The following is a 16,926-nucleotide window of genomic DNA, read 5'->3' as shown; positions in this document are numbered from 1 at the left end:
GGACCCTAAGACCCTCTCCATCATCATTCAGCTCCACATGCTAGTTGCTGATACAAGGATCTGGGGTGATTTCAACTCCCTGTGCCACTCAGGGAACAGAAGTCAGCCTAAAAAGAGGGCCATGTCCAGGGACTTGCTGCAGGGCCCAGACAGCACAGAATCCAGGAACACCTGTCTCACTTCTTTATCTGGTTTTGGACTCTTTAGGAAGTTGACTGGCTCTGTACTGTTCCTGATGGAATGACTGGCCTCAAAGGTAGAAGTAACAGAAAAGCATATTTGGGGATGCACTAAAGGAAGGACTGCCTAGTACTGTCCACGGATGGATGTGCTGCCTCGGAGGTAGTAAATTCCCTGGTACAGGAGGATTTCAAGCAGATACAGGACAATGACCTGTAGGAATCAAGGAGGAAAGAGAATGTCCTGAGGTGACAGCAGCTGGTCTGGTGGCCAGTCAAGTACCTTCTGACTCTGGTTATTCAATTTTCGTTTTCCAGATTGGTTCCTCTAGATACAAACTCTATAAACCCTCCCATCCGCATACACGCACACACGGAGCAGAAGTGGGTCTCGCTTTATGCAACATGTATGTTCTGTAAAGAAGATGCTAGGGTCAGGTCACATGAACGTTTTGCTCGCAGAACATGGCTTCACTGGTTTGGTGACTGCTCAACGCTGGAGCAAGTGCATCAACTGGGGACTGCGGACTTTCTGACACATTCGTTCAACTGTAAACAAACACCTGAATGCAACAGGAGAGCTGCCATTGATAGGAAGGAACCCTGAGAGTTTTCTGGTAATGCAAACAGTCACCCCTAATTAACCGTTTTGTAAATGTGGATTTGGCGGGGGAGGGGGGTTGCCCAAAAGGGACGCAGCCATTATAGGGCTCATTATACTGAGGATGCAGTGTTAAAACATCTAGGGCACAGGTTCTGGGGACAGAGGACCCTCAGCTCTCTAAAAGTGAGGTTTTGGTTAGGAAGCCTGTGCAACCACAGACAGACACACCTGAGGCTTGGTCCAAGTACCTTTCCTCCACGTTCTCATCTCTCCTCCCAACAGGCTTTTTTACCCCTGACTTGTAGGCGGAAGTAAAGACCAAGATCAATCAAGGTCACAGGCAGGCATAGCTGAGACCAGAAGCCAAGTCTCCCTCTGCCTTCTCCACCAGCTCCCCGCTGCCCCACTGTGACCCAGACCCCATAACACTAGCCTTTCCAGGGCCCAGCATTCCCTTTGATGCGCCCAGGAGCCCAGCCAGGCCTGGGACTCGTCCTGTCCTCTGGCCATCAGAGCAGCAGCCAGGAGGAGGAAAGGCTTAGCTTCCTGGCCACCTGTTCTACATTCCCCTCCCACCCACCCTAGCCTCCATCCCCAGCTCAGCGTGGAGGAGGGGCCGACAGTCCCCATCTCCGTGACCCACCCTTCCCAGCAGCCCCCATTCCCTACAGAAACCCTGCATAAAGCAAGGTTAAGAAGTTAAGGCTGAGCAGAACCTCCTGAGAGCTGGTTGAGGTCCTGACTCAAGGTGAGATCAGGTCACCTTACAGACCTGTCCCCAAAGTGCCCCAGGCAAGAGCATTCCCCACACACGAATGCACTTCCTTGGTGCTTCCCTGACACAAAGCACCAACTCAGGGTGAGACTGGGTCAGGGTCTGAGCAGCAGAGGGACCCTCACAGAATGAGCTGAGCTGGATGAAGCTGGAGCTGACGGGGTGGCAGTCACTCAGACAGGTGAGGCTCAAAAGTTGAGACTGAGCAGGGCCTCAGAGAGCTGGTTGATGTCCCGGCAGTACGGCTCCCGCTGCAGGATGAAGTCCACCTTGTGATCCTGGCCCCAAAACACCTCCAGCAGTTGGCGCCGGAGCCGCTCTGTCTCCCGCGTCTTCCGAATGCCACCACTGCCTTTCTCCTCTTCTTTTCTCCCCTGCTGCTGATTACTGTGTTCTGTGAAGCCCTTGGCAGAATGCTGCGCCTTAGAAGACCCCTGTGCCCTGCGAAGAAGCAGAGGGAACAGGAAGAACTGATGAGCATCCTCGAGGGAGGTGAGAGCCCAGTGGGCCTCCCTGCTCTCCACTCCCAGTCAACTGCCCTGCCTAGTCTGGGCTCTGGGGAGTGACCCTGAAGTTCCAGAAACTGACCACTGAGGGGCAGTATCAACCCACTTCTGAAGGGAAGATGGCCTGTTCCTTTGGAACCTGGAAGGTGAACCTGCCACTATCTAGTTCTAGTCTAATAAATTAATCACTTTATGTCCAACAGAGGGCATGCTCAATGCAGCTGGCTATAAGTAAAAGCAAGTACCTTCCAAATAACTCCGTCCAACACACTGATCAGGGAAAACAGGAAACAGGAGCTTCCCTCCCAGCCAGGAGGGTCTGAGTCAGGATTCCTTGGGCCAAGCCCAAGGCAACTTGAACTACTACAGAATAAAGCTGGCCCAGATTGAGGTCATTCTTCCCCCAATTCTCCAGGCCTGCAAGGCTCCTGCAGAGCAAAAGCTAGGGCTGCCTAGGAGAGTCTGAGGCATTACCTGACCGGCTTCTTCAGGAACTCATCCAGTGTAGGGCCATTTCGCCCCAGTGGGTCATCAGGCACCATGAAGAGGTTTCCCACGAAGGTGAAGGGCAGCAGGCTGGATGGGCACAGAGAATGTGTGGTCACAGAGGGGCCTTTGCCCACCTCCCGGACAGTTAAGACCAACACCATCAGAAGCTGCCAGCTACCATCCTTCGCAAAGCAACGTCAGCCCCTTCCCAGAGTCCTCACCCGGTGGCAGAGCAGAGCTGGTTTTAGAGAAAGGTCTGAGTCCGTGCCCTGTGCTCAGGGGAGGGCTCCCTCACCGCTCTCTAATGATTGCCATCCACTTCTCAGACTCCTCTGCCAGGTCCCGGAACTGGTCATTGGAGACAATGATCCCATCGGTCTCTTCAGCCAGCTTCACCATGAACCTGTCACGAAAACCACGGCCGCCATATTGGGACTCTCCAAGGTCCCAACCCCAAAGAGCGTTATCGACTCCCGTGACCCACTTCCGGTGATGGAGTTCTGGCCCCCTCACCTTGATCCAGCCCCCAGGTGACTGACTGCATACAGGTGCCACGGGTTAGAAAGGAAACTCATGAAAGATGAATCCATCGTGGTTCCCCAATAGCATCCCCTCAAGTCACCACAATCCTCCACTCAACACTTTGTGCCTCATTAGCGTGAAATAGAAAGATCTGGCTCTGGCTCTGTCTTCTTCCACCGTGCCCCCATGAATCAGTCACAGATCCATCATGCTTCTCCTCTGAAAGGCTTTCCACTCTGCTTCCTTCTTTTCCAGTCCCACCATTACCATCTGAGCTACGTGGACATTACAAGCATGGTACTACTGCATAGCCTCCTGATGAGGGGGTCCCCTGCCCCCAGCCACTTACCACCCTCCAGTCTCTCCTGACCTCCCCCAAGAGAATATGCTCTTCCTACACAAAAGTCTTCCAAACTTGCCCTTTATCTACCGAATATTTCCACATGCCCAGGCCTGGCAGCCAAGGCCATCTAGAACCCAGCTCCAAGCCACTCTTATGGCCTTATCTCACCCCATACTCCCTGCTGTACTCAGCTCCTGCCAAAATCAATGATCAGATTACACCCTGTTCTTCAAACATGCCCCGTGCTGTCCGACTTCCATCTTTCTCAAACTATTCCCTCCATCTGGAAGGTGCTTCCCCAACCTCACTGACGAACGGAACCACCAGGGGAACTTTAAAAAAATAGATGCCTGGGCCCCACTTTAGTAATTCTGATTCCACAGGACTGGGGTAGGACTCATGAGGTGAGTCCTTTTTAACAGGTTTAAAACCTAGAGCTCCAACGCATCCCATGTCCTTGTCAATCAATCAACAGAAGCTCTCAAAGCTTTCTCTTCCCACAAAACCCCAGCCAGAAGGGGGATCCCTTTCCTCTCCATTCTGTACTGTTGGTTTACATTTTCTTTGGGCTCTTTGAAGTCGAGAATCAGGTCTTCCCTGATTCCCTGCATTCCTGCTTCCTTCGGCAGGCCACGCACCTAGTACTAAGCAGGCAGTCAGTATTTGAAAAACATTGTGGTATAGAGGGGACTAGTAATCAGGATTCGGTGTGACAGGTGTCTGGTTCTGAGTTTCTGTCTGGGAAATAAGTTAAGCAGATGACATAAAAATGTATATGGTATCATATAAGGTACAGAAGGTATTTTCAGGTTAAGCGTATTTTACTATTATCACATTACATCATACGTTGCTCCGCAGTATTCAGTAGGCCTGTGCTACGTGCCACTGTGTTTTTCACTGTAACTAGGCAAAATTCCAAATTCATATTGTGCTGTCTGCCTATCAGGACGTACACCACTGTACAGACATGTGCCTTCAAAATTTATTACCACTGACTCAACCTTCAGTTTTAACTGTGTCAGTGCTGGCGTGTAAAGAAGATTCCATAGCGCAGATAACCTGTGAAATCTAGACATAAAACAGAATAGCATCGGGAGAACGTGAACTTTTTGTAGAATACCATTTTCCTGTTAGGGAGTAAGAGCTAAGTGTTTGAAAAAACAAAATATATAATCACTTCAGTCTGGAAACTTGTTTTTAATTTAAAACCGAAAATCCTAGAGAATAAAGAACTTGTCACTAGTTTTTTTAAATCGGTTAGTTAGCTTTTAAAATCCGCCCATCTCCCACACTGTGTGCACACTGGGGAGGGAATGTGCCCCGTGTTTTTCAGTTAAACCAGCTAGCAGCTTTAAGTTCTCATTTTCCCTTTGCTACTTCATAGCCTTTGCCAAGAAAATTAACTACTCTGACCCTCCGTCTCCACTTCTGTACAAGAGGTAGGCCCTCTGCCACACTTGATTGGATCCATGAAAAACTAAGGAACATCACTGCCCTCCTGCCCAGCACCTTGAGTGAGACAAACACATACCTTAGCTTCTTTTGACATTCACAAGGAGGATGAATAAATGGAAGAGGACCTTGAGACAAAGAGATTAATCCACTAAGAGACTCCACAGTCAATGACTGTGCAACCTGGGACTCAAATCCAGACCTGCAAATTCTAAGACCAGTGATCTTTCACTGTCTTTTATTATACCATGTTTTGTACAGTCTTACTATGCATGGAATGTGTTTTTTCATTTATCGTTATTTTGAACATTGATTCTGGTTTTTCCAGAAGGTTGGGGAATTTCTCTATGTGTTTGGACATCTAGGTTGTAAGAGGCATTTGTCAGCTATTCACGTCATTGGCTTTCCCATCTTTCCATTAAACCAGTATTTTCTAGACAGTAAGGCACTGTATAAATATGAGGCATCCTTTAGTTTGATGAGTGAAAAGTGAAGGATGAGTGGACAAACAGAGCTGTCCACCATCCATCTCATCCTGCCTGCGGGGCAGGTTTACCTCCCCAGTCATAGGGGCACGCGGAGGAGAACTGACCCTTGTCCCACGACTCAGGCTTACAGACAGTGTGAAGGGTCAGGAGCTTCTGTCTCTCCCTCAGTCTCCCACTTGGCTCCTTGAATGTCCAGCCTGTGACCAAGAAAGAAGCAAGTACCTGTCGTCATAGGAAGAGATCCTCTTGCCATCCAAGACCCGGGAGGGAGTGAGGGAGAGCAGGCTGAGGGAATGCAGCTTGTGCAGGAAGTGACTCTCTAGAGAAAGAGGAGCAGAATGGGGTTATCCTCAAGGTGGAAGCAGGGCCCATCCCCGGACACAAAAGACCAGTCCCAACTCACCTCTGACCTTGGAGTCCTTACTGAAACGCCACTGAGGCACAAAGACAGTTATGTCGCGGTGGCCACGGTCCCAGAAGTACTGCACAGCAATGGCAATGCCCCGGCTGGAGAAGTAGTGCTGGAGGCCATGCCTGCAGTGGAAAGGGGTCAGCATTCTGGGACCCCCAGGGGGGCCTGGCAGCCTGGCTGTACTGCCCCCCACTTCGCACATATCCCCAAGGTGAATGCAACTGCCCATCTCGTCATCTCATCCCCCTCCCCAGGACGCTCAGCCCCACCAGGTACTCACACCATGGCCACGTTGCTGCCATCGATGACAATATGGCGAAGGTCTGGCTTGCCTGGCACATTGGCAAGGCACAGAGTGAAAGGGTCCTGGAGGGCCTCCTGGAAACGCTGTGTGCCAGTCACCAAATTACCCCCCCGGGTGCCTCGTTTCCACGGAGACCCCCGACCTCGAGCCACGACCTGCTGCTTGTCTGCCCTGTCTCCTCTGTCCCCTCGATCTCCGCAGTGCCAAGGGGGTTCAGGCGCCGGTGGGGGGCTGGGCACTCTTGGAGGTGAGGCTTCCCCATTATGGAGCCGCTGCAGGAGGGAGGCTCCCCGGGGCTGGGCTGCCTTCTGACAGGGGCCCTGGGTGCCAGGAGGGGCGCCCTGGACCCAGAACCTTCCTCTTTCCTGAGGCACCCCCTCCTTCCCCAGGGCCTTCCCTTTCAGAGGCACTGCCTGCCCTGCCTCTCCTCCTCCTGACTGTGGCCTGAAGGCCACTTGTCTCTCCGAGGCCTCTTCCCCGGGCCACTCCTTCCACCCCAAATCCATCTCCCTGGGACCACCGTGCTTTGTCCCCTCCTTCTCCATAGCACATCTCTCTCCCCGTGACTCCTGCCACCCTGCAGGTCCTGTGTCCAGAGACTCCCTGCTGTCACTCAGGGGACTCCTGACTCCCTGGTGCTGAGCACCCAGCAGACCTGGGCTCCCCCACTCCCAGGACGGGAATGCTTGGGGCCCCTGCCCCCTGGATGCCTCTTGCACCAGGCTCAGCAGTTCTTCCTGGACAGCAAGGGGCAGCTGCAGCAGGGCCTCTGTGTGGGCATCCCCCCGGGACTGCAGCAGAGAAGAGAATTCTCTCAGCACTCCAGCACACTGGGAGGCTCCAGGGGATGGCCCCAGCCGAAAGTCCCAGCTCAGCCGCTCCACCAGCTCCTCCACTCGGCTCTGGACCATGACAAAGGCCTCAGTCAGGCCGCTGACCATCAGCGAGCCGGGCGCCCCCGGCACCAGGTGGGCTGATGTGCTCCAAGTCAGGCAATCAAGGAAGAAGCCCTGGGCTCCCAGAAAGATGCAGTGCAGTTTGGGTGGGTAATGAATTTCATTCTGTAGCTCTGGGCTGCAGAGACCCTTCAGGTACTCCTGGGGGAAAAGGTGGGGAGGGGAGGTAGGAAAAAAAAAAAAGAGACTGCTGGAATCCTAAGTGGCCCAATAGCTCCTTCGGGGCCGCTGCTCTCCTCTGAGCTCCAGGATGCCTGAGGAGAGCTATGGAGCCCTACAGATCCTGAAAAACGTGGTGGTTAAGAGGGGAGCGAGAAACTCACTTCTTTGCCTTTTCAGTTGACAGCCCGTGGCTGAATTTCCATTTAGAACTTGCCTCAACTTAAGAAACTGTTATAATTAATTGGTTAAAAGGCTGTCTCTTCTAAACATTTATGTGTGTGTATGCGTGTTGTATATTTCCATCATAACAATCATCATTGACAACTTTTACCGAACTCACGCTTTACATGCTTTATCTAAGTCACAATAAGTTCAGTGAGGTGGGTACTGTTATTATTCACATTTTATAGATAAGGAAACAAACTAGGACCACAAGGATGGTATTTGGTCGTGCCTTACTGTAAGTCCTGACTAACTCCAAAGGAATCAGTGTGGCCTCCCACCCCACAGTGAATTCCTTGGTGGAGCCTGCCTGCCCAACCAAATCATCTCTTCTCCCCCAAAGAGTAAAAACTGATTTGAACTGAGTCACTAATCTCCAAGCCCTGGCAGAATCTGGGTCATCGCAGCAGAAATGAAACCAAAACTCTTGACAAATAGAGAGTTTGGAAGTTCCTCAAAGCTCAGGGCCAGTGAGACAAGCAAAGAGTGGAGATCCTCCCCAGCCCCTCCTCTCTTCTGCCTCCTCGGGGGAGGGAGTCATTGTTTTCCCAGAAAGGTCAGGGAGAGGTGTTCACCTTGGCTCTGCTGGCGTTCTCCTTGGGGCCCTCCAGCTGCAGCCAGATGTGAGGGTTCTCAGGACAGTCCTTCGGGAGGACGCTCATCCCCACCCTGAAGATGCGCTCCACATAGGGTTGCTGTTCCCGCACCTTGTCCTCAGCCTCCGCAGACACCGCAAAACGGTCAGGGGACGGGGAGCCAGCCCCCCAGGTAGGCATGGCTCCTTGGCCGCCCAGCCCTGAAAGGAGGGAAAGCAGTTCAGAGCCTCAATGTCCCCTCAACCCAAATTTGGTCTCCTGGCCTACACCAGCTATCAACAGGTCGCACCTAGTTACCAAACTGGTAAACCCAAGAGGTAACCAGCACTTCAGTCCAGCCTGGGGATAGGGAGGGAATGTCAGATTATCTGGACACAAGGGCCTTCTCTCCGGAGACAAGTCATGGATAAACAAGGAAGGCTGTCTCTCTGGGATGGGTGTGTGGCCTTTGGAAAATGACCACAGCCCTGAGCAGGAAGCGGGGGCGGGGCGGCGGGGGGGGGGGGGAGATCCAGCTGGGTCTGGAGGCCAGAAGGAGGGGACAGGTGACGAAAGAGTCCCTCTCCTCCGGGTCTCTGCAATCTCCGAGTCCAAGACGGCCTCTTAAAGATGAATCCTCACCAGGGCTTGAACTGGGCTGTCCTCTGGGTCCCTTGTCAGCCATTTCCAAGGTTCTAGCCACTCCCACCCCTCCCCCTTCCTCCGCAGTCTGCTACACCCCTCGGTCGGGCCACGAGCCCCACGCGGGGCCCAGGGGTCGGACCGGGCCCCGCCCATAGCCGCTGGCGGCTGCCGCCCTCCGACTGCGCTCTGCACTGCGGCCTCTGGCTCCCGCGGCCCGGGCGCGGGGGAGAGCGCGCCTACCCGCCTCGCCGCCCGCTGCGGCCTCAGTCCCGCCGGCGCCGCTCGGTGCCCGCCGGCCCCAGCTTCGCCCGCGCCCCCGGCCCAGGGAAGAAAGGCGGGGGGCCCGAATCTGGGCGGGCCTTCCCGATTCCTCACCCAACGGGGACCTCTCTTCCCCACATCACGAACAGTTTTTTGAGTCACTTCCTGGCCGGGGGCGGAGTCAGCTGGGCCCCTCCCGGGGCTGGGCCTGCACCGAGCCCCGGCGCGCGCCCGCCCCCGCCAGCTGCAGGCTGCTCTCCGCCGGCGGCCGGAGCCTCGGCCCGGGCCCAGGCCCCAGCCGGGTCCCCGCCCCCGGCCCCGCCCACAGCCTACTCGTCCCCCCACCCCGGCCCCGCCCTCTCGCCCGCTCTTGCTCCAAGCCTGCGGGTCACGTCTCCGCGCTCTTCTGAGTTTTCAATCGCTCCACGCAGTTGTTTCTCAGGAATGAGGAACCACTTCATGGAGAGATGGAGGTGAAGAGCGCCTTAAACGGACTAATGCAGTCCCTTCGGATGAAGATACAGAAGACCAAGGAAAGAAAGAGACGGGCCCAGGGTCACAGGACAGTGACACTGTTGGGCCAAGCACTTTCCACCAAAACAATTGCAGGGAAAACACAAGGACACTCCCTTTTTTCCAACGGTGGAAAAGATGCTGCTAAGAGGGCTGCTGACTTGCGACGGATTTTGAAGAGGGGAGGAGTGAGGGGAGGAGCTGTAGGAGCTGTCTCACACATACGCACACACTCACACACATACACATACAAGAATTCACAGTCTCACACAGACACCCATGTTCTCTGTCGTCCCAGTTCCAGCCTTCAGTGCTCTCGGGAGGGGCTGCCCTGGGGTTTTGGCTGTAGCCCTCCTGTATGGCTGCCTCATTTCTCCTCTCCCTCCCAGAGCCCAGCTGCTGTCATTTTGTGCCCTGCCGAGGAGGCAGGAACTGCAGTGACAGCAGGAGTAGGAGGCAGGAACTGCAGTGACAGCAGGAGTGAGAGGCAGGACAGAGTCGTGGGGCACAGAGAGGGATGGAGAGGGAGATGCCAAGACCAGGTGACCATGAGTCCCAGAGAGGGCTGAGAAGCAGCGTGAGGGGTGGTGAGAGCCTGGAGGAGAGGTGGACAAAACCAAGGAGCAAACAGAGAAGGCTTGTGGGTCACAGAGCCACTCAACCATGCTGGGAGCAAAGCGACACTGGCCACCAGGTCCCTCACTCAGCCCTTGGCTGACCTTGGCCCTGACACTTATGGCCCTGAGGACAGGGTGGGCCCAGGAGGGGACAGAGCCAGTCCTCCTGGAAGGTGAGTGCCTGGTGGTCTGTGAGCCCAGCCGAGCTGCGGCAGGGGGGCCAGGGGGAGCAGCCCTGGGAGAGGCACCCCCTGGAAGAGTGGCATTTGCTGCAGTCCGAAGCCACCACCACGAGCCAGCAGGAGAGATCGGCAATGGCACCAGTGGAGCCATATACTTCGACCAGGTAATCCCTCTACCCTGCAAAGACCTGGAATCACTGTCCAAACCCACTCTGCTGCTAAGGAAACAGCCCTGCTGTGGCCAGTTGCCCCCAAGCCTTCTTCCCGTCTCCCTTCCCTTCATTCCCACCACACCCTCCTTGCCCTTTCTCACCATTGCTTTTGAATCCGTGCATCCCTCCTGTTTGGTCTACTTGCCACCCCTTCCTTTCCTTACTCACTGCCCCTTCCCCCTAATCCTGGTTTCCCCTAGCCCCAGGCATCCCCAAGCCCCACTCAGTAGGGTCGCTTCTCACAGGTCCTGGTGAACGAGGGCGGTGGCTTTGACCGGGCCTCAGGCTCCTTCGTGGCCCCTGTCCGGGGCGTCTACAGCTTCCGGTTCCATGTGGTGAAGGTGTACAACCGCCAGACTGTCCAGGTGACCTGAACCCTAGGCCCTGTCCCATCCCCAGCTCAGGAGGGGAAGGGAAGGGGGAAATAAGTGGAGCCCAGGGGATCCGCAGGCAGACCTCCATTGGCCTGCATCCTGGGGGGCCAGGAGCAAGGCGGGAAAGGGCCCGCCTAGCAGAGACTGTGAAGGAGGCACAGAGTGCAACACCGGCCACCTCTCAGCCCTCCCAGGAGGGTGCTCTGAGCCTCAGGTTCCCAGGTTCCAGAGTGTCCCTCTGGGGCTGCAGAGAAGGAAGGAAGCCCTCAGGAAAGTGGGGGTCCCGGGACAAGGACTAGGGAGAGGTACTAACTGGGCTTCCCTCCCCAGGTAAGCCTGATGCTGAACACATGGCCTGTCATCTCGGCCTTTGCCAACGACCCAGACGTGACCCGGGAGGCAGCCACCAGCTCTGTGCTACTGCCCCTGGACCCTGGGGACCGGGTATCTCTGCGCCTGCGTCGAGGGAACCTGCTGGGTGGCTGGAAATATTCAAGCTTCTCTGGCTTCCTCATTTTCCCACTCTGAGGACTCAAGCCTTTCAAGGAAGGAAATCTAGCCCCTGACCCCTGCCCTCTGCCCTCTCCTGCCCCAGAAGTAGCATCTTCAGGGCAGGAGAGAGACTCCCTCTGGCTGCCTTTATTATTCCACGTCCTTGCATGGGACCCTGTACCAAACATCCAAGGTGAAGAGTAGAGCTCTGGTGTCTCGGGACCTGCCCCTCTTAACCTGCCCCTCACAGTTGCCTCTCACTGCATCTCTTTCTGCCTGCAGCCCTAGGATCAGGGCAGGGTTTGGCAGGTAGGGAGGCCTGTGCTACTTAGAAGACTCTGCTCCTCCTGTCCCCCCAACTCCAACCCAGCTTCCTGCTCAGTGCTATTGGGGAACAGGTGGTACAGGTGAGCCTGACAGGCCCCTACAGGGGACCAGATGGACCAGCCTCAGCATACCCAGCAGGCTCCTTCCTGTGAGGAGTGCCAGCATCACAGATCTCGGCCAGCACAGTCAGAAGCTGAGCCAGCACTGTGTGCACTAGAGCAGGAGGGAGACTCAGCCAGTAGCAGAACTGTGGGGAGGGCCACAGAGCAGCCCAGAGCCTGTGGCTGGTGCGGCAGGAAGGGGGCATGCTCCCAGCCTGAACACGGTATACATTTTTCACGTACATTGGGGCAGCCAGCCGACGGTGAACCCGGCATCTATTTGTGGAAGATCCCAGATGGACTCTGGCCCTCATCTCCCCACCCAAGACATGGGTGTGTATGTTTGCTTTGGCCGAGAGTGGGTATACAAAGGTCCCTTTGGCAGCTGGAGGTGGAGGTAGGTCACATGTGGGCAATTGTAGATCTCCAGGCATGGAACACATCAATGACCGTGGCCCCCTCCTAGAACTGCTCCACCTTTGTAGTCTCAAGTTCAATCACTTCATGCTCTGACCACCACCTCCTTCCTCCCAGCTCTCTCAGGGACCTTCACTGTACCTGTCCCACACTATCCCACAACCTCTCTTCTTTCTCCTGATTTGTGCTGTCTTATCCTCCTCCTTAAAATTCCTTGGATTCCATAATTCATCCTTTCAACCACTCTCCTGCCAGTATTATAAACTGTGTCTCACCTCTCTGTCCCATTGGCCCAGCATGGATGAATCTATCAATAAAGTAATTAGAGAATGATGCTCAGTGAGACCCTATAGGATCACTAAAGAGAGAACACGACATTACAACTGGGTTCAGGGGTTACAGGATACAAGCAGGTATGCTGTAGGGAAAATAAATGTAAAACTGTATGTCAGAGTCAAATAAAAAAGGATTTGGTAGTGCCTGAGTTAAATAGGAAATACCAATTGTGAATTTGTGGTTTTCAAAAGAAATAACTTTTTCAAATTTTGTCACTAAAGCGGCATAGAAACAACATCAGGAAAAAATCTGATATGCATTCTTAGCACCTGAAGCTTTGCCTCAGATATTATTCTCCTTTAAAAGGACTCAAGGTCCCTTGGAGAATAGCTCCATGTCATAAATAACTCTAGGCCTGGAACCTATTGGTGAAGACAAAAAGCAAAGGTGCTTTCTTAAATGTAGGGTAGAGCTGAGAAGGCAAAGGAACCAATCTTAATAGGCTTCCACAAATTGACATTCTGTGACAATTTGATAATCAAAAGGAAAATAATATTGTTAATTGGAACAAGGTGAATTTTTAAAATCCACAACTCTGTTGTGATTTTCAAAAAGGAAGAAGTAACTATACAGTGTACAAAAATGTAGTTAGTCTACTGAGCGAAGAAGTATGACTATAATAGGATATTTTTAGTTAATTTTGATAAGTAGAAGAGTATAAGTAGAGCAGATATTATATCTATGCATAAGGTGCATTTTTTTCTTTATCTGCATAAGTAGGGAGGGGTGGATCCAGAGAGCTCTCAGTAATTCCAGAAAACGTTGGAACTGTACCAAAAATGAAAGAGACTGATCGGCACCATCTGGTCATATATTACAACTAGGAAGAAAGAAGCTCCCACAGTGTGTTACATGAACATGAATTAGGCAAACGTCCAAAAGATAACTGCTCACTGCTCAAACATGATCCTTCATTTCTTGGGAAAGGGGGCCTCTCTACTACCCTACTAATTATAATGAGATTACAGGAACAGTAAAACCCAAAATAATAATGGCTTAAACAAGGTGGCAGATTATTTCTGTCTCACATAGAAGAATCTGCAAATAAAGACTGCAGGGTTGGATGGCAGTTTTATGATCGCCACAGCCCAGTTTCCTTTCTTGCTGTTCTACCACCTTTAGCATATCACCTCCTGACCCAAGATAGCTCCTTGAGCTCCAGCCATTACTTCACCCTTACAGTCCCAGAAAGGAGGAAGGAAGGGCACACCCATTTCCTTTTAAAGAAGCTTTCTGAGAGGCACCTCCAACAGTTCTGTTTGCATCTCATTGGCTAGAATTTAGTCATATCTAGCCACACCAGGCAAGGGAGAGAGGCTAGGGAATAGAGTCTTTATTCCAGGCAGCTATGCCCAGCTAAAAGTCGGGAGTTATATAATAAGGAAGAAGAGGAGACTGGATACTGGGGAAAACAACAATATTGGGGAAGTTTGTAAAAATGAAAATGAGCTAGATAAATTTGTAAATAATGTCAGTAAAGTTATTGTATTAGTTTTTCTATTGCTGTGTAATAATTACCACAAAGTAGTGTCTTAACACAACTTTGACCTATTTATTATCTCAGTTTCTGTAGGTCTGAAGTCCAGCAGAGCATGACTGGATTCTCTCCTCAGGGTTTCATTAGGTCAAAAGAAAGGTGTAGGAAGGGCTGCCTTCCTTACTGAAGTAGAAGAATCCACTCCCAAGCTCATTCAGAATTCAGTTCCTTATGGTTGTAGGATTGAGGTTCCTTGCCATCAATCTCCGGGCCAAAAACGTCAGGCCAAGTCCTTCTCACAGTTTGAACCTCTCTGACCTACCCTTCTGTCACGTCTCTGACCTTAAAAATTCTCTGATTTTAAGGGTTCTTGTGATTAGATTGGGCCCACACAGATAATCCAGGATAAGCTCTCTATTTTAGGGCCCATAACTTTAATTACGTAGAAAATGTCCCTTTACCGTTAAACATAAGAGGTTTGGGCATGGACATCTCTGGGACATCTGCATATCATAGTCGTTAAACTTAAAGATGACATCGTTTAAAGAAAAGGCATCCAGTTACAATACACTAATCCATGGGAAAAGTGTGGACTTGAAAAGTTCCAGTGATATATAAGGTAAGCACTGGCTCAGATTTTCATCATCTTAGAAGGTAAAGTATTTCCCAGGTCCCAACCAAGAATTCATTGATTAATAATTCAAAACTTCATCTGCACTGAGATATATTCTTCTTTTGGATATCCAAATTCAAAAATTGGTCTGAAATGAGATAGTGTCCTTCTCTTGGGTCTACAAACCCATTTTTATAATGAGTATAAGAGTAGGTGTAAAACATTTTATAATCCTTGTAAGACGTGTGTGAAAAATTTTATAATCCTTGTAAGACGTGTGTGCTTTACCAAAATGCTTGATGCTTTTAGAGGAGCTGACATATGATACTGATGATTTGATTGAAATGTATAGGAAGATTTAAGTTTGCAATCAATGTTTAAATAATTTGATTTGTAAAATGTGTAGATTTTGACTTGGTTATATAGTGTTTAAACGTTGAGACAGTTTTTTGCTTAAGTAGATTTATGAAGTAAATAAATTAAACAATAAATAAAGCACAGATGGTGGCTAGTGTTCCTCCTCAGGCACGAAAATCTCCTAGGACTCTAAGGATCCTAAGAATAGAATCCAACTGTCTGCCTTCCCTACACCCACGCCCTGGTAGCTGATTGCTACAAAGTCCTGCTGAAGGATATGCTGTGTATCTAAATCCAGGGTCTCCAGCCACCCCTGGAGCAATTCTCCAAGCAATTCTGTGGTTTCCTTTGTCAGCTTCTTTCCTCATCTTCCCCCAATCCAGCTGAAGGCTTCTGTTCTCTCCTTAAAACTTTTACTCCTCCAACTGCCCCCCGCTGCCAGCAGCAGACTCTTCACCTTCTACTTCACTGAGAAAGCAGAAACCCCAGGAGGAACCCTTCCCACCAGCGCATCCGAAAACTCACCTTCCTTATCTCTCCTTCCTGTCTGGCTCAGTAGAAATCGTGTCCTTCTTTCTGTCAAGGCGGCTATCTTCATCCACCAGTCTTGGATTCCATTTCCTGGAAACATACTCTTTTCTTTGCCTCTCCTCCCTCCTGTATGTTCAGTGTCTCCCTCCCTACTCACTCCTTCTGTTTAGCAGTTAAATAGACTCAAGTCTCTTAAGTCTAAAACAAAAAACAGATGGATATGGAAACAGTGGTAGATACATGGTTACCCTCAGCTTTATATGCTAGTTAGCGTCACCTCTCCTCCCCTTTAGAGCCAAATATCTATGCTTACCAGTTGCTCACCCCTTAAGTCAACTGCAGCCTCTGCTACCCCACCTAAACTGCCCTCAAGCTAATCACTCACAACTTCTTCGTCACTAATGTCACTATCATCTAGTCCTCTGTCACTCAGGCTCTCCCTAACATTTGACCCTGTCGGCCACACCCTCCTTCTAGAAGTGCTCCCTGCCCTCATTTCCCTGACTGTGCACATGCTCTGGGCTCTGCTTCCACCTGTCTGCTGAGGCCACTTTCTTTTTCAGCCTCCTGTACCTCTGCCCATCTCCTAAATGTCAGTTTCCCTCAAGGTTCTGCCCTAGGATTCCTTTCATCCTGACACACTCTCAAAAGCCTGAATCTCCATCCATATGCTGACAACTTCCACATTTTTTATCTCTATCCAGGACCTCCCTCCCAAATGTCAGATTCCTACTTTGCCTAGCCCACCTTAAAGTCAACCTGCTAAAATTAGAGCCTTTCCTCCCGAAATCTGTTTTTTCCCTTATTCTCTGTGTCTAAAAGTGGAACGTCCTTGTTGCCCTAACCAAACACCAGCCATGTTCCTCGATTCCTCCCTCTCCCATAACCCCCATAAATCAGTTCCGTCCATTGTTTTCCATCCATCTGGCTACCAGTATCTCAGAGTTCTACGCAAGCTTCCTAATTGGCCCCTTGGCCTCCAGTTTTGCTTCTCTGAGTCCATTCTCCACACAGGGGTTGCCAGAGTGGCAACTTCACTGCCTAAAGCCCTTTAGGGTATTGTGGGGAAGGCAGAGGGTCTAGGATTAAATCCGTATTGCTTAACGTGGTTTTTTTTTTTAGGTCCTTTGCAATCCAGCTGCTGCGATCTCCCCTGATTCATTTTTCACCATCTATGGGAACATGAAAACTTACAAAATAGCACTATTTATTAGCTGAGGGAAAATGGTACCCCCTTGTGAGTTGCGGGACCCATAGCTGGTGTATTAACTTAAGGATATGCAGATTACGATCTGCTGAATGCGGAAGCACAGGCCACCACGTGGGGTCAGGAGGTAGCTCCCTCGGTTCCCCATCTGGGGAAGTAAGAACCCTGTAGTCATTTTGATTGAAGGTGTAGCACACTCACACAAAGGAAGTAAAGTTTAAAGATTTATTACTTACAGACCCCAGAAACCAGGAGGGGGGAAAGGGAAGCAGTGA

At 51.4% G+C, this 16,926-nt stretch overlaps 2 protein-coding genes across 5 annotated transcripts; one reads left to right on the top strand and one right to left on the bottom strand.

The window, feature by feature from the left end:
- Window positions 1-555: 555 nt before the first annotated feature.
- KHNYN (KH and NYN domain containing) lies at window positions 556-9,135 on the bottom strand. 4 transcript variants are annotated; one of them, XM_027110957.1, is made up of 8 exons: window positions 9,010-9,135; window positions 7,990-8,210; window positions 6,051-7,171; window positions 5,762-5,892; window positions 5,581-5,677; window positions 2,849-2,956; window positions 2,539-2,640; window positions 556-1,999 (listed from the first exon to the last, which is right to left on the bottom strand). In XM_027110957.1, the coding sequence occupies exons 2-8, from the start codon at window positions 8,188-8,190 to the stop codon at window positions 1,747-1,749; spliced, it is 2,013 nt and encodes a 670-aa protein (XP_026966758.1). In that variant the 5' UTR covers window positions 8,191-8,210; window positions 9,010-9,135; the 3' UTR covers window positions 556-1,746. The 4 variants fall into 4 exon arrangements, 3 of the variants coding, with proteins under 3 accessions (XP_026966758.1, XP_026966757.1, XP_026966759.1); XM_027110956.1 differs by having other exon boundaries at window positions 8,875-9,112; XM_027110958.1 differs by lacking the exon at window positions 9,010-9,135 and adding an exon at window positions 8,300-8,480.
- Window positions 9,136-9,598: 463 nt separating this feature from the next.
- Window positions 9,599-14,342, top strand: CBLN3 (cerebellin 3 precursor). Its single transcript, XM_027110964.1, has 3 exons — window positions 9,599-10,371; window positions 10,665-10,784; window positions 11,124-14,342. Exons 1-3 carry the CDS (start codon window positions 10,072-10,074, stop codon window positions 11,319-11,321), a joined length of 618 nt encoding a protein of 205 aa, XP_026966765.1. The 5' UTR covers window positions 9,599-10,071; the 3' UTR covers window positions 11,322-14,342.
- Window positions 14,343-16,926: the final 2,584 nt, after the last annotated feature.

This window comes from Aethalodelphis obliquidens, unplaced genomic scaffold (assembly GCF_003676395.1).
Source record: "Aethalodelphis obliquidens isolate GAN/ISIS:26980383/991018 unplaced genomic scaffold, ASM367639v1 scaffold10, whole genome shotgun sequence".
NCBI lineage: Eukaryota > Metazoa > Chordata > Mammalia > Artiodactyla > Delphinidae > Aethalodelphis > Aethalodelphis obliquidens.
The sequence above is the reverse complement of the archived record's forward strand: the minus strand, read 5'-3'. Positions and strand labels throughout refer to the sequence as shown.